Source organism: Mobula birostris, chromosome 19, assembly GCF_030028105.1.
Source record: "Mobula birostris isolate sMobBir1 chromosome 19, sMobBir1.hap1, whole genome shotgun sequence".
In the NCBI taxonomy this organism is placed as follows: domain Eukaryota; kingdom Metazoa; phylum Chordata; class Chondrichthyes; order Myliobatiformes; family Myliobatidae; genus Mobula; species Mobula birostris.
The window spans coordinates 34,705,869-34,724,787 of NC_092388.1; the positions used below are offsets into that span (position 1 = coordinate 34,705,869).

General features: G+C 43.4%; 1 protein-coding gene across 8 annotated transcripts in view; it reads left to right on the forward strand.

Moving 5' to 3' along the window:
* exoc2 (exocyst complex component 2) overlaps positions 1-18,919 on the forward strand; it is a 265,236-nt gene that overhangs the window by 153,254 nt on the left and 93,063 nt on the right. For all 8 annotated transcript variants that reach the window (XM_072283403.1, XM_072283402.1, XM_072283405.1 and 5 more), the window contains 3 exons: positions 13,725-13,849; positions 15,792-15,860; positions 15,979-16,136. In XM_072283403.1, coding sequence (XP_072139504.1) covers positions 13,725-13,849; positions 15,792-15,860; positions 15,979-16,136 — 352 coding nt within the window. The remainder of the gene's footprint in view (positions 1-13,724; positions 13,850-15,791; positions 15,861-15,978; positions 16,137-18,919) is intronic.

The window sequence follows — 18,919 nt, forward strand, 5'->3', positions numbered from 1 at the left end:
TGGGAGAAGGACTAAAGGTCTCTTCCTCAATCACTGGGAAGTTAGTGAAAGGCAGCATGTACCACATGTCCAGCACATCATCCTTCGAATCTGTATTCTTCCTCATTCCCTCGATCAGTGGCTGCTGTTTGAGTTTCTCCACACTGAAACATTTAGCCAGGGCTACCCCTTCAGCCTCCTGCAGTCGAGACGTCAGCTTCTTTGGGGACTCCTTCAACTCTCGCCACAGCCTCAGTAGACCTTTCTCACGGTTCTTGGCCACCTCAATCTGGGACGCAGTTACCCCACCGGCATCTTCCACCCTGACCTGAAAAGCAGCAGTTAAAGGATGTTCAGCCTCTGGTTTTTTTCTTCCTGATGACGTCTTCCAGGTCAGCTTTTAGTATTTTCCCCTTCATTTAAACTGTCGATAGTCATCTTCAGGCTCCTTTCAAGCATCTGCCCCCCTTTTCCGAGACCTGTCCTCCATTTCGTCACCTCCTCGGGAGTGTAGTCAAACTCCCCTCCCTGGGCTCTCGGTTTTCTGTTGGCCTTAGTCAGAACACTTCCTTGATCTTCCCCAACTTGTAAGTCTTCTAATCTTTTCTGAATCAACGTCTTGAGTTTCTGCTGATCCCTTCGAAGGTGGGTCATTGTTTCTTCTCACTGTATTAATTCATCAGTACATGACCGCAGTGTCGGCTCGGAATTCCGTTGCTCCTTCTTCACGTTGACGAGCGTGAATTCCAAGTCTGCAATGGTCGTCCCACAAGTGCGGCACTCAGTCTCCGGCCGGCATTTCTGAGCACTCAGTTCAGCGGTGCAAATCCCCTCTCTCCCCTGTGTCTCATTCAGATTGACAACCTGGGTTTCCATCCCCAGGTCCACCACAGTCTGTTCCAACACCAGGAAGTTCAACTGGTATGTCGGGTCATTTTCCTCACATTGCACCAAACTCCTCCGGCCAAAAACTCCTCATATGTGACACTTCGCTTCTGTCGCCCGGGCTCAGTCACTCGCTTCGCCTCATAGTCCCCCCAGGCAAATCCAATGGCGGTCATCCACATACACCAAAACTCCACACACCTTCACTTCCCCCATGGTCTTCCTCATACCCCACAGGAAGGATGCAGGGGCTCCGGATATGCCCTTGGGCATCTTTTCGGATTGGAAGAATCCTAGGGAACTAATAACGACCGTCTTTGGCTCAACAGCCGCACTCCTCAGGATCTGGCAACATCCACTCCTCAGATCCAGCACATTAAACCACGTCGCATAATCCGCACACATGCTGCCTTCATCTTCCACGCCGCCAGGGTCCAGTTGCCACGACCTCTTTCTCACTGAGGTGTCTTCAGCGGTCAACTCCCCTCCCTCGTGGTATTTCAGAGCGTCTACCAAGAGGGTCTCACCCTCAGCTACTTTCCCCAGGCCGTACCGCTGCTGAGTCTTGTTTAAATTCGGTACCGGCTCAAGGCTGCTACACACGTCCTCAGAAGCAACTCGACACGCTGGGTGCCCAGACAACGCCCCCATGAACTCCAGGGTCAGTAACCAATCGTCGTCTTCTGGATAACTACTGGCACTGGTACCCAAAATCTCCGGTGCCTTTGCGGTTGTCAAGGGTAAATGCTTCAGACACCGGTTGTAAAAGGAACTGTACAACAACTTGATCTGCGCCCCGGGGTCGAGGATGGTTTTAGCATCGCTTCCCTCTATCCGTAACGACACCCTGGGGCGTGGTCCCTCTAAGCCTTCAGGAATAGGGTCTTTTCCTTTTGGAAGTTCATTGGTACATTGCTGGGAACGTGCTTCCCCAGAGACCCTAAGCCATTCCCCCACTGGGCCTCCACTAAGTTTCCGGACACCTCTCTGATCAGCTGAACAACTGAAGGAGGGGTTGATCCCTTGAAATGATCCCCCTTGCACTACAAGAAATTTAGCAGCCCTCCTAGCCAGAGAAGACACACTGAAAACTTTCCCCCCTCTTTCAAATAACTGACAGCTGTCACTACGGTGTAAGTGAACCTGACAGCTCTAACACCATCACCAGCCTGCCTACTTAAACTTTCAACCAATCCCTGTTGCTCTCCCTCAACCGAGCATTGCCACTCATCTAACAACTGAGAGATCAGCTCCGCCCATGTCTCGCATGCCTCCGCCCCTCTTGGGGTGGACACTATCCCAAACGCCAGGTGGAGCCTGCCAGAGCTAGAACATTTATTCGCAGACACTACCTCCAAATCAGATCACGCTTTCCTCTCTTTCCCAACAGCATGGACAGCCCCAAGTTCCACCTCCAACTCGTCATTGCTAGCCTGAACTTGAACAAAGACCTCACCCACCACGCATGCAGCAATAACCAGCAAGTAACCCACAGAGACACACATTACTGATTTAACCAACCACACAGCATACCAGCAGATCCAATCCTGGACAAAAGCCCACACAATGTAGCCCCCTGGTCAGCATTGTCATTACTCACAGGGATAACTTCCAACAGCACCAGCCTAACTTCTACCTCCCTTGTGGGCAACAGCAGGAGGAGTATGCAATCAACAACATTCCTTATTTTCCAACAAGTCACTTGCACACTTTCCTGACTTGACCGGAACAGACGTTTGTTTCAGCATGGCTTTCAGCACAGTGTTATACTGAAATAAGACCCTAAGACACAGGAGCAGAATTAGGCTATTTAATCCATTGAGTCTGCTCCGCCATTCAATCATGGCTGATCCTTTTTTTCCCTCCTCAGCCCCACTTCGCAGCCTTCTCCCTGAACCTTTGATGCCATGTCCAATCAAGAACTGATCAAGCTCTGCCTTAAGTACACCCAACGACCTGGCCTCCACAGCAGCCTGTGGTAATAAATTCCACAAATTCACCACCCTCTTGGTAAATAAATTTCTCCATATCTCTGTTTTAAGTGGACAAACCTCTATTGTGAGGCTGTGCCCTTGTCACAGACTCTTCCCCACCACCACCCCCTTTCCTCATCTGTTCTGTCTAGGTCTTTCAACGTTAGAAAGGTTTCATTGAGATCTCCCCGCTCCCCCCATCCTTCTAAATTCCAGCGAGTACAAACTCAGAGCCATCGCATATCCCTTGTATGATAACCCTTTGATCCCCAGAATCATCCTTGTGAACCTCCTCTGAACGCTCTCCAATGCCAGTACATCTTTTCTTAGTTGAGCACAAAACTGTTCACAACACTCAAGGCGAGGCCTCACCATTGCCTTATAAAGTATCACATCCCTGCTCTTGTATTCTAGACCGCTTGAAATGAATGCTAACATTGCATTTGCTTTCCTCACCACTGACTCTACCTTCAAGTTTATCCTTTTTTTATATATATAATTTTTATTGAGTTTTCAAAGTGATACATGAGAAAAAAAAATCTACCCTCCCCCCTCCCCTTAACCCTCCCCCCCGATATATACTCCTACCTAAAAAGAAAAGAAAAAAAAGAAAAAAAAAGGAGCAACACACATCAAAGTTGCTGGTGAACGCAGCAGGCCAGGCAGCATCTGTAGGAAGAGGTGCAGTCGACGTTTCAGGCCGAGACCCTTCGTCAGGACTAACTGAAGGAAGAGTGAGTAAGGGATTTGAAAGTTGGAGGGGGAGATCCAAAATGATAGGAGAAGACAGGAGGGGGAGGGATAGAGCCAAGAGCTGGACAGGTGATAGGCAAAAGGGGATACGAGAGGTCACCCCCACCGATGACCTCTTCTCCCGTCTTCAACCCTCCTCCTCTTCATGGACACCCCGCTCTGGTCTTCTGCCTGCTCTGGATCTCTTTATCGCTAATTGCCGACGGGACATCAACCGTCTCGACTTCACCGCACCTTGTCCCCATTCCAACCTCACTCCTTCCGAGCGCTCTGCTCTCCACTCCCTCCGCACTAATCCTAACCTTATTATTAAACCCGCCGATAAGGGGGGTGCTGTTGTAGTCTGGCGTACTGACCTCTACCTTGCCGAGGCACAGCGACAACTCGCGGATACCTCCTCTTATTTACCCCTCGATCGTGACCCCACTAAGGAGCACCAGGCCATTGTCTCCCACACCATCACTGACTTTATCCGCTCAGGGGATCTCCCATCCACTGCTACCAACCTTATAGTTCCCGCACCCCGCACTTCCCGTTTCTACCTCCTACCCAAGATCCACAAACCTGCCTGTCCTGGCCGACCTATTGTCTCAGCTTGCTCCTGCCCCACCAAACTCATTTCTGCATACCTCGACACTGTTTTATCACCCCTTGTTCAATCACTTCCGACCTATGTTCGTGACACTTCTCACGCTCTTAAACTTTTCGATGATTTTAAGTTCCCTGGCCCCCACCGCTTTATTTTCACCATGGATGTCCAGTCCTTATATACTTCCATCCCCCATCAGGAAGGTCTCAAAGCTCTACGCTTCTTTTTGGATTCCAGACCAAATCAGTTCCCCTCTACCACCACTCTGCTCCGTCTAGCGGAATTAGTCCTTACTCTTAATAATTTCTCCTTTGGCTCCTCCCACTTCCTCCAAACTAAAGGTGTAGCTATGGGCACCCGTATGGGTCCTAGCTCTGCCTGCCTTTTTTTTGGGTTTGTGGAACAATCTATGTTCCGTGCCTATTCTGGTATCTGTCCCCCACTTTTCCTTCGCTACATCGATGACTGCATTGGCGCTGCTTCCTGCACGCATGCAGAACTCGTTGACTTTATTAACTTTGCCTCCAACTTTCACCCTGCCCTCAAGTTTACCTGGTCCATTTCCGACACCTCCCTCCCCTTTCTAGATCTTTCTGTCTCTGTCTCTGGAGACAGCTTATCCACTGATGTCTACTATAAGCCTACTGACTCTCACAGCTATCTGGACTATTCCTCTTCTCACCCTGTCTCTTGCAAAAACGCCATCCCCTTCTCGCAATTCCTCCGTCTCCGCCGCATCTGCTCTCAGGATGAGGCTTTTCATTCTAGGACGAGGGAGATGTCTTCCTTTTTTAAAGAAAGGGATTTCCCTTCCTCCACTATCAACTCTGCTCTTAAACGCATCTCCCCCATTTCACGTACATCTGCTCTCACTCCATCCTCTCGCCACCCCACTAAGAATAGGGTTCCCCTGGTCCTCACCTACCACCCCACCAGCCTCCGGGTCCAACATATTATTCTCCGTAACTTCTGCCACCTCCAATGGGATCCCACCACTAAGCACATCTTTCCCTCCCCCCCTTCTCTCTGCATTCCGCAGGGATCGCTCCCTACACAACTCTCTTGTCCATTCGTCCCCCCCTTCCCTCCCCACTGATCTCCCTCCTGGCACTTATCCGTGTAAGCGGAACAAGTGCTACACATGCCCTTACACTTCCTCCCTTATCACCATTCAGGGCCCCAAACAGTCCTTCCAGGTGAGGCAACACTTCACCTGTGAGTCGACTGGAGTGATATACTGCGTCCGGTGCTCCCGATGTGGCCTTTTATATATTGGCGAGACCCGACGCAGACTGGGAGACCGCTTTGCTGAACATCTACGCTCTGTCCGCCAGAGAAAGCAGGATCTCCCAGTGGCCACACATTTTAATTCCACATCCCATTCCCATTCTGACATGTCCATCCACGGCCTCCTCTACTGTAAAGATGAAGCCACACTCAGGTTGGAGGAACAACACCTTATATTCCGTCTGGGTAGCCTCCAACCTGATGGCATGAACATCGACTTCTCTAACTTCCGCTAAGGCCCCACCTCCCCCTCGTATCCCATCTGTTACTTATTTTTATGCACACATTCTTTCTCTCACTCTCCTTTTTCTCCCTCTGTCCCTCTGAATATACCTCTTGCCCATCCTCTGAGCCCCCCCCGTCTTTCTTCCTGCACCTCCTGTCCCATGATCCTCTCGTATCCCCTTTTGCCTATCACCTGTCCAGCTCTTGGCTCTATCCCTCCCCCTCCTGTGTTCTCCTATCATTTTGGATCTCCCCCTCCCCCTCCAACTTTCAAATCCCTTACTCACTCTTCCTTCAGTTAGTCCTGACGAAGGGTCTCGGCCTGAAACGTCGACTGCACCTCTTCCTACAGATGCTGCCTGGCCTGCTGCGTTCACCAGCAACTTTGATGTGTGTTGCTTGAATTTCCAGCATCTGCAGAATTCCTGTTGTTTGCGGAAAAAAAAAGTAACCGCCTGAATATTGAAAGGTTTGCACATGCTCCATGGGATAAAAATAAATTTAATATATATTTGTTACTTTCCCCCAAGGAACCAAGATCTTCATCATCAGAGCTATAAATAAGGGCTCCAAATATTCAAAAATGTTACATATTTATCTCTTAAAATCTAAAACATTACTTAGTTTCTCAACTCTCATAGTTCCCTGGGGAATCTCTTTGAACTTCACCATGTTGCTATGTGTTTCCCTCCCAATCATCCAGGCAAAAAGAAAAAAAAAGATAGATAAGATGCAAAAAAAGAAAAAACAAAATACCCCCCCACTAATGTTGTGAATGAAAAGATACACAATACTACCCCCTCCATTGTGCGGGGCATGGCTATTGTCACGCTTGCACACATGAATAACGTAGCGATTGGTCATTGTTTCCTCCAGCTCCCCCATAACAAAAAATTATATATATATAAAAAAAAATTGATGTTATTATTCCCAGCTAATATTCCTCAAATTTTAACCTTTCTTCCCCTCCCTCATATTATTAATAATATATTTATATATTCATCCACCTAAAAATTCAACAGGCCTAATCCTTGATCCAGTCTTCATCTTCAATCCATCTCGCTCCCCTAAGTTCGTTCTTGTATCTGGTGAATATTCAAAGAATCTCGCACAAACTCCTCCGCTTTCCGGTAATTGTCAAAAAATCTTTTTTCTCCACCAGGCAAAAAAATCTTCAAGGTTGCAGGATAACGCAATATAAATTGATAACCGTGATCCCACAGGGCTTTTTTCACTGGATTAAACTTCTTCCTTCTTTTCAAAAGTTCATAACTTATGTCAGGGTAGAAAAAAATTTTCTTCCCTTCTATCATCAGTGGCCCTTTTCTCTTCTTGGCAGCTTGGGCAACCGCCTGTAGAATCCTTTCTTTGTCTTAAAATCTTAAGAATCTTATTAAAATTGATCGTGGATATTGGTCACCTTGTGGTTTTGGTCTTAGAGCTCTATGTACCCACTCAATTTCAATTGATCGGTCTTCCTCTTTCATTTGCAAGGTTTTCGGGATCTATCTTTGAAAAAATTCTGTTGGATTATCTCCCTCTATACCTTCTTTAAGACCAACAATTTTAATGTTATTACGTCTACTAAAATTTTCCAACACATCCACTTTCTCCAAGAGTCGATTTCTTTCCGTGTTCCAGACAAGCACATTATTTTCTGTTTTTTCCACTCTATCGTTAATATGCTCCATTGTTCTTTCCATCTTCTGAAGTTTCTTATCTATTTTATCCTGTCTTTTCATAGCTTTATCATAGCACATCTTCACGTCTCTAAGCTCTGTTCTTAATTTTCTTAATTCAGCCGTTAATTGCAATAAAGCCTCCCTTATGTCTCCGTTGTCTCCTTTACTTCCAGTCTCTTCCAGTTCTTCCTCCTCTTCTTCATCTGTATTCTCTGCGATATCCAATTCTGACTCTGAGTCACTTTCAGTTGCAGTGGTCGTCGGTCCTTGTATTTTAAATTGTGTCGATTTGCACATGCGTACTTCTTTGCTCATGCGCAATTCTGGCATCTTCTTCTGAGAGACCGCTACCGCCTCCATTGCTCCCCGTTCTTCTACACCAGAGATAAAATGTGTCTCCTCTGAAGGAGATCCAACCTGAATTCGAGGCTCCATCGCTGCAGTAGGCTCTTTTTCTCTTCCCATCTCGCGGCAACTTCACAACACCAGACTTCTTCTGTTGTGGCTTACGAGGCATATCGTAGAGTAATCTTACGAAGTTTATAAGTAGTTTTCGGAAAGTATTTATTAACTTTACTTTGTTTAAACGGTACTTTGCTGATTTTTTTACAGGAGAGCTGGATTTACACGTCTCAATCCTATGTCATCACATGACGCCCCCTCAAGTTTATCCTTAGGGTGTTCTGTACAAGGAGTCCGAAGTCCATTTACATTTCAGATTTTTGGATTTCCTCCCCGTTTAGGAAATAGTCTACATACCAAAGTGCCTGACCATGCATTTTCCAAGATTGTATTTCATTTGCCACTCTCTTGTCCATTCTCCTAATCTGTCGAAGTCCTTCTGCAACCTACCTGTTTCCTCAACACGACCTGCCCCTCTACCAATCTTCATATCATCTGAAAACTTGGTAACAAAGCCATCTGTTCCATCATCTAAATCATTGATATTCAGTATTAAAAAGATGTGGTCTCAACACGAACCCCTGTTGGAATACCACTAGTTACTGGCGGCCAACCAGAAAAGGATCCTTTTATTCCCACTCGCTGCCTCCTACCAATCAGCCAATGCTCTAACCATGCCACTAACTTTCCTGTAAGGCCATGGGCTCTTAACTTGGTAAGCATCCTCGTGTGGTGCCTTGTCAAAGGCCTTCTGGAAGTCCAAATATAAAACATCCACTGCATCCCCTTTATCTATCCTACGTGTAATCTCCTCAAAGAATTTCAACAGGTTTGTCAGGCAAGATTTTCCTTTAAGGAAATTGTGCTGATTTTGTCCTATCTTGTCCCGTGTCACCAAGTATAACATAACCTCATCCTTAACAATTGACCCCAACATCTTCCCAACCACTGTCAGGCTAACAGGTCTATAATTTCCTTTCTGCTGCCTTCCTCCTTTCTTAAAGAGTGGAATGGCATTTGTAGTTTTCTAGTCCTCTGGTACTATGCCAAATTTCAATGATTTTTGAAAGATCATTACTAATGCCTCCACAATCTCTACTGCCTCTTTCAAAACCCTCAGGTGCAGTTCATCTGGCCTGGGTGACTTATGTATCCTGAGGTCTTTCAGCTTTTTGAGCACCTTCTCCCTTGTAATTGTAACTGCACTCACTTCTCTTCCCTCACACCCTTCAACATCTGGCACACTGCTAGTGACTTCCACAGTGAAGACTGATGCACAATACTCATCTAGTTTATCTGCAGTCTCCCTGTCCCCCATCATTATTTCTCCAGCCTCATTTTCTAGTGGTCGAATATCCACTCTCATCTCTCTCTTATTTTTTGCATACTTGAAAAAGCTTTAACTATCCACTTTGATATTGTTTGCTAGCTTGCTTTCATATTTCATCTTTTCCCTTCTAGTGATTCTTTTAGTTGCTCTCTGTAGGATTTTAAAAGCCTTTCAATCCTCTGTCTTCCCAATAATTTTTGCTTTGTTGTATGCCCTCTCTTTTGCTTTTACAATAACTTTGACTTCCCTTGTAAGCCTTGATTGCTCTATTTTGCCATTTGAGTATTTCTTTGTTTTTGGAATATATCTGTCCAGTGCCTGCCTCATTTTTCCTAGAAACTCATGCCATTGCTGCTCTGCTGTCATCCCTGCCAACAGCTCCTTTCAATTTATTTTGGCCAACTCCTCTCTCATACCACTGTAATGTCCTTTACTCCACTGAAATACTGCTACATCAGACTTTATTTTCTTTCCATCAGATTTCAAGTTGAACTCAATCATATTGTGATCACTGGTTCCAAAGGGTTCTTTTACCTTAGGCTCTCTAATGATCTCTGGTTCATTTCATAACACTAAATACAGTATAGCTTATCCCCTAGTAGGCTCAACTGCCAACTGCTCTTAAAAGCCATCTTGTAGGCACTCAACACGCTCACTCTCTGGAGATCCATTTCCAACCCGATTTTCCCAATCCACCTGCATGTTGAAATCTCCTATGACTATCATAACATTGCCCTTTTGACAAGCCTTTTCTATTTCCTGTTGTAATTTGTGGTCCACATCCCAGCTACTGTTGGGAGGCCTTGTATAACTGCCATCAGTGTCCTTTTACTCTTGCAGTTTCTTAACTCAACCGACAAGGATTCAGCATTTTCCGATCCTATGTCATATCTTTCTACTGATTTGATGCCATTCTTTACCAGCAGAGCCAAGCCAACCTCTCTGCTGCCCTCCCCCACAACAATATCCGAAGTGTTGTACTTATCTTTGAGGGGAATGGCCACGGGGTGCTCTGTGCTCATTACCAGTTCACATTTCCATTTCTCCTGAAGTTGAATGTCATCCAGCTGCTGCTCCAGGTCTCTAACACAGTCTTCAAAGAGCTGCAGCCAAATGCACTTCACACAGATGTAGTTCTCTGGGAGACTCTGGGTCTCCCAGGGCTCCAACATCCAGTATGAAGAACACACAACAGCTATTTACTACACTGGGTACAGTAAGAGAGAGAGAAAAATGGGAACCTTAACAGAAGCCTATCCAGAGCCAACTCCTCTTTCGAGCCAAAGCCGCCGCCTCTAACCACTAGCCTACTCCCGACAATGGCTGCCCCGCTTGTCCCTTCTGTACTTTGAAACAAAAGTCACCACCCTGTGAGAAACCTCATTGCTGTGGCCTGCTCCTGTTGGAATAAGCCTGAACGTCTGTGAAGCTCTCCTTTTAAACAAGCATTGCCAACCTGCGAGAAACCTCGTTGCTGCGGCCTGCTCATGCCACTGATTGGACCACCGGGATCCCAGATCCTATACTTTAGCGTAACTCAGAACAGCATTGAAGCCATCACAATGTAGGCAGTTGACTACCTTCACAGACCATTGATATAAATTTAAGTTAAATAAACAGCATTACTTGCCTTTCTCCCTGCGGATGGTTGCTGCCATTCATTTGAATTAGGGCTGCTGTGTTTGCATCAGGGTTAACCTGGCTTAACATAGAACATAGAAATCTGGAGCACGTTCTGGGCCCTTTGGCCCAAAATGTTATGCCAACCATGTAATGTAATCTAGAAATTGCTTAGAATTACCCTTTTGCATAGCCCTGTATTTTTCTAAGCTCCATGTACTATCTAAGAGTCTCTTAAAAGACCCTACTGTATCCGCCTCCACCACCATCGCTGGCAGTGCATTTCACACACCCACCACTCCCTGTGTTGAAAAATTACCCCTGACATCCCCTCTGTACCTACTTCCAAACAGCTTAAAATAATGGACATTTCAGCCCTGGGAAAAAGCACTCAGCTGAGATGCCCACAGAAAGTCATGCTGCTCTGTCAGACTGCTTGTAGTCGACCAGAAGACCACTTGGGCAATTCGTGTTGAGTCAGTGCTGAAATCTGAGACTTAGTTAAGGATACTCGGGTAACTTCTGGTATTAGTTCTGACTTTAGAGCTTAAGATCTGTCCCATTTATCTTGCTTTGGGGTTATGAATTGGAAGCCAACTTTAACATTTATTACTTGTGCAGAATTTTCAAGATTAAGTAGTTCAATCATGGTTGCTTGCTGTATATCATGATTAATGAATGATTGGCATTACTTTTAAGTGAGAGTGAGAAATGTTATAATTTTAAATTCTCTAGGAAGAGGTACAGTCGAAGTTTCAGACCGAGACCCTTCGTCAGGACTAACTGAAAGAAGAGCTAGTAAGAGATTTGAAAGCGGGAGGGGGAGGGGGAGGGGGAGATCCGAAATGATAGGAGAAGATAGGAGGGGGAGGGATGAAGCCAAGAGCTGGACAGTTGATTGGCAAAAGGGATATGAGAGGGTCATGGGACAGGAGGCCGAGAGAGAAAGAAAAGGGGGAGGGGGGGAAACCCAGAGGATGGGCAAGGGGTACAGTGAGAGGGACAGAGGGAGAAAAAGGAGAGAGAGAAAATGAATATGTGTGTGTATATAAATAAATAACGGATGGGGTACGAGGGGGAGGTGGGGCATTAGCGGGAGTTTGAGAAGTCAGTGTTCATGCCATCAGGTTGGAGGCTACCCAGACGGAATATAAGGTGTTGTTCCTCCAACTTGAGTGTGGCTTCATCTTTACAGTAGAGGAGGCTGTGGATAGACATATCAGAATGGGAATGGGACGTGGAATTAAAATGTGTGGCCGCTGGGAGATCCTGCTTTCTCTGGCGGACAGTGCGTAGGTGTTCAGCAAACCGGTCTCCCAGTCTGTGTCGGGTCTCGCCAATATATAGAAGGCCACATCGGGAGCACCGGATGCAGTATATCACCCCAGCCTACTCTCAGGTGAAGTGTCGCCTCACCTGGAAGGACTGTCTGGGGCCCTGAATGGTGGTAAGGGAGGAAGTGTAAGGGCATGTGTAACACTTGTTCCACTTACAAGGATAAGTGCCGGGAGGGAGATTGGTGGGGAGGGATGGGGGGGACGAATGGACAAGGGAGTCGCGTAGGGAGCGATCCCTGTGGAAAGCAGGGAGGGGGGAGGGAAAGATGGTGGGATCCCGTTGGAGGTGGCGGAAGTTACGGAGAATAATATGTTGGACCCGGAGGCTGGTGGGGTGGTAGGTGAGGACAAGGGGAACCCTATTCCTAGTGGAGTGGCAGGAGGATGGAGTGAGAGCAGATGTGCGTGAATTGGGGGAGATGCGTTTGAGAACAGAGTTGATGATGGAAGAAGGGAAGTCCCTTTCTTTAAGAAAGGAGGATATATCCCTTGTCCTGGAATGAAAAGCCTCATCCTGAGAGCAGATGCGGCGGAGACGGAGGAATTGCGAGAAGGGGATGGCATTTTTGCAAGAGACGGTGAGAAGAGGAATAGTCCAGATAGCTGTGAGAGTCAGTAAGCTTATAGTAGACATCAGTAGATAAGCTGTCTCCAGAGAAAGAGACAGAAAGATCTAGAAAGGGGAGGGAGGTGTCGGAAATGGACCAGATAAACTTGAGGGCAGGGTGAAAGTTGGAGGCAAAATTAATAAAGTCTACGAGCTCACTATGCGTGCAGAAAGCAGCATCAATGCAGTCGTCGATGTAGCGAAGGAAAAGTGGGGGACAGGTACCAGCAACTTTGATGTGTGTTGCTTGAATTTCCAGCATCTGCAGATTTCCTCATGTTTGCGTAATTTAAAATTCCCTTGTTTTATTTTGCCTTAATTTTCTTTTGGTCTCCTTTATTTGTTTCCTTTTTGCTGAGCAACCACATAGTGAAAGGGAGGTCACTGAATGATTATAACACCTTTAGTAGCTTTGACGAGTTATCAATTGAACTGAACATGTATTTAGATTTACTTCTAAAAGTAACCTTAGTTTTATTTTTGATTATAACTTTTTTTTTACTTTACTGTAGCATTAAATTACAGATGTATGTTAATATTCACAGAGAAACTTGTTCCAGTCCAAAGGAATTTATTTTTGTAACTGTTCAGAATTTGCCCATTGACCAAGAGAGAAATTCTCATTACAGATTTAGGTAAAACTGTCTTTTGAACTCAACAGGGTAACTGAGATTTTCAATCTTATTTTAAATTACAAGGGGGAAGGAACATCTTTGCCCCTTCTGCCATCCGACTTCTAAATGAACATTGAACCCATGAACACTACCTCACTACTTTTTATTTTTGTTATTTTGCACTACTTAATTTATCTATTTAATAGACATATATATACTTAATGTATCCGAGTTCTTTCACTATGTATTTCATTGTACTCCTACCATAAAGTTAACGGATTTCACAATGTATGCCAGTGATATTAAATCTAATTCTGATATCCTAAGTAACTTTGTGCCCCAAGTGTGTTAACTAATAAAAATGTTGGTTGCATTTCAAAACATCTGTACTTAAAAAGGTTGTTATTCAATATGTTTGTATATTTTTATTTTGTTTTGCAGCTTGGCGTTTTAAGGCACCTCAGCTTGTAACATATGTTGACAATCTAACAGAAATTGTTATAAGTCAACTGCCAAATTTCTGGAAGCTTTGGATATCCTATGTGAATGGAAGTCTTTTCAGTGAAGTAAATGCAACTGGTTGTAACCTTGTTTTGTTTACAGCTACATGTCATAATCCACCTGGCTTTCTAATTTTTTAATATATTGATTTTAAGTTCTTATTTTTACAAATGTGCTGTAGCAATTGTATTGGAATTAGGACTCTAAGTAGCTGAAGTGTGCTTTCTTTGCAGTACTAAGTTACTTATTTACTTACTGCCCATTATGCCTGCTCATGTTTAGGGCAGCAAAGAAGGCCCGTGGCCATCTTCTCTATTGTCCTCCAAGTGTAGTTCAGAGCTATTTCCTTCATCATGCCAGTAGCTTCCTCTTGGTTTTCAGTACTGTCAGCCACACAGGTTCCGAGTGAAGACTCAGGAATACTGTCATGCACAGATGTAGGAGGATTCTTTACTGTTTTTCTCACAGTGACTTTTGTTTGATCAGTCAGGATTATTAGCCTTGAGGTGAAACTCCGAACCACTCTTGACCTGGCCTCTTTCCTTTGAGCTGTTTGGCATGGGTGACCCTACCAAAAGCCAAAGCATCAGTCCCTGACACCAGCCAGCATCGCTTACCGGGTCATTGAGGCACATCGGCCTCCAAACCATGACAAGGTTGTGGTCATTTTGGAGGTACTTCGTTACTGAGAGCTGAATAAATCTGAGCTATATCACAGGGTCTAGATTTGATTGCCAGTCCCTGCTAATATTGCTGAATAGTTATTCCCTCAAATATGACAGAACACTAAAACAGTCTTAATTTTTATTCACTCTCTCACGTACACTCTCTTTCTCATTCACACTCACATACGCTTTCCCTCCCGCGTGCACATTCTACTCCCACCATTATCTTAGTTGTTTTAGGCCAAGCCAATCTGTTTTATGTTTTCTGTTTTCTAAATTTATATATTTAAACCATGTAACTTTATTTTTACATCTTTTTATGCAATTTATCAATGCCATTCAAAATTTGAACTTAAGTAACAGGTCACTTAATTCCTTGTCCAGCCAATGGGTCTGAGAATAATATTTTCTTCAGTTATACATATTCCTTTGACTTTGTATCCAAGATTTCCCAGTTGACATCAGTGCAGTGAAAGCTTTAACTAAATAAATCCTGTATAATTCAGCTGGCATTTAAGCTGGCTCTGTACTAGTCAGTGCCATGTCTGTAATAAGAGAGTATTATCAGCATTTTTCTTTTGTTCAGTCATTTTTTATTGTTTTCTTTTTTCTTCATGACAAAATGTAGACTGTCTTTGGGAAAGACAGTAATGAAATTTGTTGGAATCTGATAATGCATAAGCGAGAAACCAAGTGAATGCAAATTGTATAATATAAAACCATTAGCCAGTGGTAAGGCTTGACAGCTTATTAATTAATTAATTAGAATCCTTTTTTTTTTCCCTGTAACTTTGTAAGTCAATACATCAACAGGTACTTCACTGATATGCATTATAAGTCCTTAATAGTAGTGACTTTTGCAATTTTAATTAATGTATTAATACTTTCTATTCGTCAACCCCCACAATGCTGGTATCGTAGAGAATGTACGTTTCATCAGACCATGTAGGAAGTCTTTATTTATAGGCAGGCTTCCTACACCATTCTCAGTATAAACACCCCACAGCATTTACCACATTAAATATAGGTTATAACTTTTATTTTCACTTGATGTACAGTCTCATTTACATATCTATAGTTAATTGCTTACTGAGAAAAGACTGTTACAACATGTTTCTAAATAACCAAAGGGAATATATGATGTGAAAGTATAATGTTTTTGGACTTTCAGCTATTATGTCAGATTTATCTTTCATGCTTTATTTTCTCTGATAATTAATTAGTTTCTTAAAAATTATAATACCAATATTCTGAAAGTAAATTCCATTTTCATTCATTGATTCTTTCATGTTTCCCTTATTTACTTCTGATTGTAACCTCTATTTTACTGTTGTAATTAAAGACAGGAGAAAAATCAGGACAATTTGAGAAACTTAAGAAAAATGCCAGATCCCGACAAAATGATTTCAAGGTATAAAGATATTTGTTTTCAAATGTTTTCTCCATTTTCAATAAGATTTTTAAGAAAAGTATTTTTCTAAATGTAGTCATGCCTGCTGAAATGATATATTGATTTTTTTAATTAATAGAAAATGATTCAAGAGATAATAAATTCACTTGTGAAACTCATCCGAGGAGCTCTTCTTCCAACCAGCCTGACTGAGGTGGAGCTGAAACAATATGGAGGGTGGGAGACAAAAATGGAACTTTCAGGCCAGTGGCTAACCCACGTTATTCATACTATGAGGTAAATTAGAACTGAATTTGGTTAGTGTTACTATCTGATTAATTTTTTTTTAATTTTTAGACATTTTGGTAACTGTAATAACATAGAGGAAGTAAGGAGTATTTTGAAGTAATGATAGATAGCACAGCACAATTGACAAACTTTTCTGAATTGTAGCTAGAGGCGATATGTCAAAGACTCCACCTCACAGAATCACAACTGTCTGCTTTCTGGTAAGCATGCAGGTTCCTTTGTTTGCACTCCAAACTTCTGACCTGAAACTCTGAGTTGTGGACTACCTTTGGTCCTCAGTAGGGTTATTTGGCTTTGTTGATGAGAGTGGAAGCACAATAATGTGGCTGATTGAGTATGTACCACTTAAAGAACACCACATGTTGCTAAACTGACATTAAAGTGAAGGGTAATGTTGGCAGGATTATAGAACCCTGATTAACGTGAAATATTCAGCCTCTGGCCAGGACAAAGAAGGAGGTATATGTCAGTTTAGGCAGGTGAGAACTTAAGAATGAAAAATGGAACTTAATTCAGGTAAGAGCATGGTGTTGCATTTTGCAAAGACAAATCAGAGTAGGACTTTCACAGTCCTAGGGAGTGTTGTGGAACAGAGAGACTAGTACATGGTTTCCTGAAAGTGGCATCACAGTTAGATAGGGTGTTGAAGAAGACATTTGGCCTGCTGACCTTATCAGTCATGACACTGAAGATAGAAGTTGGGTTGTTATATTGCAGTTGCTCAAGATGTTGGTGAAGCCATGATTGGAATATTATGTTCAGTTTTACTTGGCCTGCGATTAGAAAGATACCATTAAGCTGGACAGGGCAGAGGAGCTACATGATGATGTTGCTGGATCTTGAGGGACTGAGCTATGCAGAAAGATTAAGCAGGTTGTGACTTCAGTCAATGGAACATGGGAGAATTAGGTCCGATAGGGATAGAAGTGTATAAAATCATGAGGGATATAGATAGGGTGAAGGCACACATTGTCTTTTTCCCAAGGTTAGGAAATTGAAAACTAGACAACATAGGTTCAGGGTAAGAGGAGAGAGATTTTAATAGAAAACTAAAAAACAACTTTTTTTTTTTTTACCCAGTGGGTGGTCTGTGTATAAATTGGGCTGCCAGAGAAAGTAGTTGAGGCAGATACATTTAAAAGGCACTTGTGTAGGAACTTGGCAAGGAAAGATATAGAGGGATATAGGAGATTTGGAGGCAAGTAGGATTAGCTCAGATAGGCACCTTGGTTGGTATAAAGGAATTGGGCTGAATGGCCTGTTTCTACTGTAGGACACTATTTATGAACCTGTGACTACATAATAGAAAAATCAATGACATGGCATATTTCATTGTGACTGAAACAGAATTAGCAAAAATATAACACTTAAGTTGATTTCAGATCATCACTTTCCCTTTGCATATTGACACGATAATTAAGCATATAAAGCAAGATCCAAGACTTTTACAAACTTACTTGAAACATTTGAAAATGTATTTAGACCTTATAATTAAAGGAGCTTGTGCCCTGTACTCTGTCCTACTCATACTCATTACTGTGAAATTTTGCTCTTCGGCTTATTATTTAATACCTTTATTAAACAGAAGATTTAATACATGAAATATTATATCTGGAACAGTATTCCAATTACAAAATACAGTATCATGTTTTAATTTAAACTCTGCAGTCTCCGTTCTGAGAAATTGGTAGCATACCGGCTAGCATGACACTGTTATAGCTTGGGACATCAGAGTCTGGAGTTCATTTCCGGTGGTACCTGTAAAGAGATTGTACATTCTTCCTGTGACCACGTGCGTTTCCTCATGGTGTCTGGGTTTCCTCCCACAGTCCAAAGATGTATTGATTAGTAGGTTAATTGGTCATTATATACTGTCCAGTGATTAGGGTGGGGTTGTATAGGTGGGTTGCTGGATGGTGTGGATCGTTGGGCCAGAAGGGTCTGTTCTGCACTGTATCTCTAAATAAATATAAAATAAATGTTATTGAACTCATGCCTCAATTCCATTCTATCCCCTTTGGTTCAGTCCCACCAAAGTCTGCAACATATCACATTCTCTTGATTTCCTCAACAGCTTTCAATTCCCTGGCCCTGACCGCCTCATTTTCACATTTCACAAGATGGGGCTTTCCTTGTCAGAACATCAGAGGTGTCCTCTTTCAAAGAACGGTGTCTACCTTCTTCTACCATTAATGCTGCCCTCACCTGCATCTTTTCCATTTCCCAGCCATCCACGTCATGGGCAGACTTCACCATCTGATCTCACCATTTCTGTTTTGGAAAACCACCTCACACTGCTTTGTCCATTGCCATTTCTAATGATCGGTAGTAATGAGTCCAAGGAGTGGAGCACAATAGCCGGATTTGGCAGGAACCTGCTGTTGTAATTAACAAATCCTGAAAAGGGCCATAATTGTGCCATGTCCTTTGGCCTTGGGAGTTCCCACCACTGCTTGAATTTTCTCAGCACACTTGGTGCATCATGGTGTGACCACAATTATTGATGCTTGGTTTAAAGAATTCACACTTGCTCTGAACCCATAATGATCTAATCTTGTTAATGCTATCTTGAGATTTTGGAGATGTTCTTTGTCATCCTTATGAGTAATAATGATGTCATCCAGATAACACTGAGTATCTGGACAGCCTTGCAGCACCTGGTCCATAGCTTTCTGCCAGAGTACAGGTGCAGATGCTCCTCCAAAAATAAGCCTATATTAGCAATAAAGCCCTTTGTGAGTGCTTATGGTGAGAAACACTACGGACTCCTC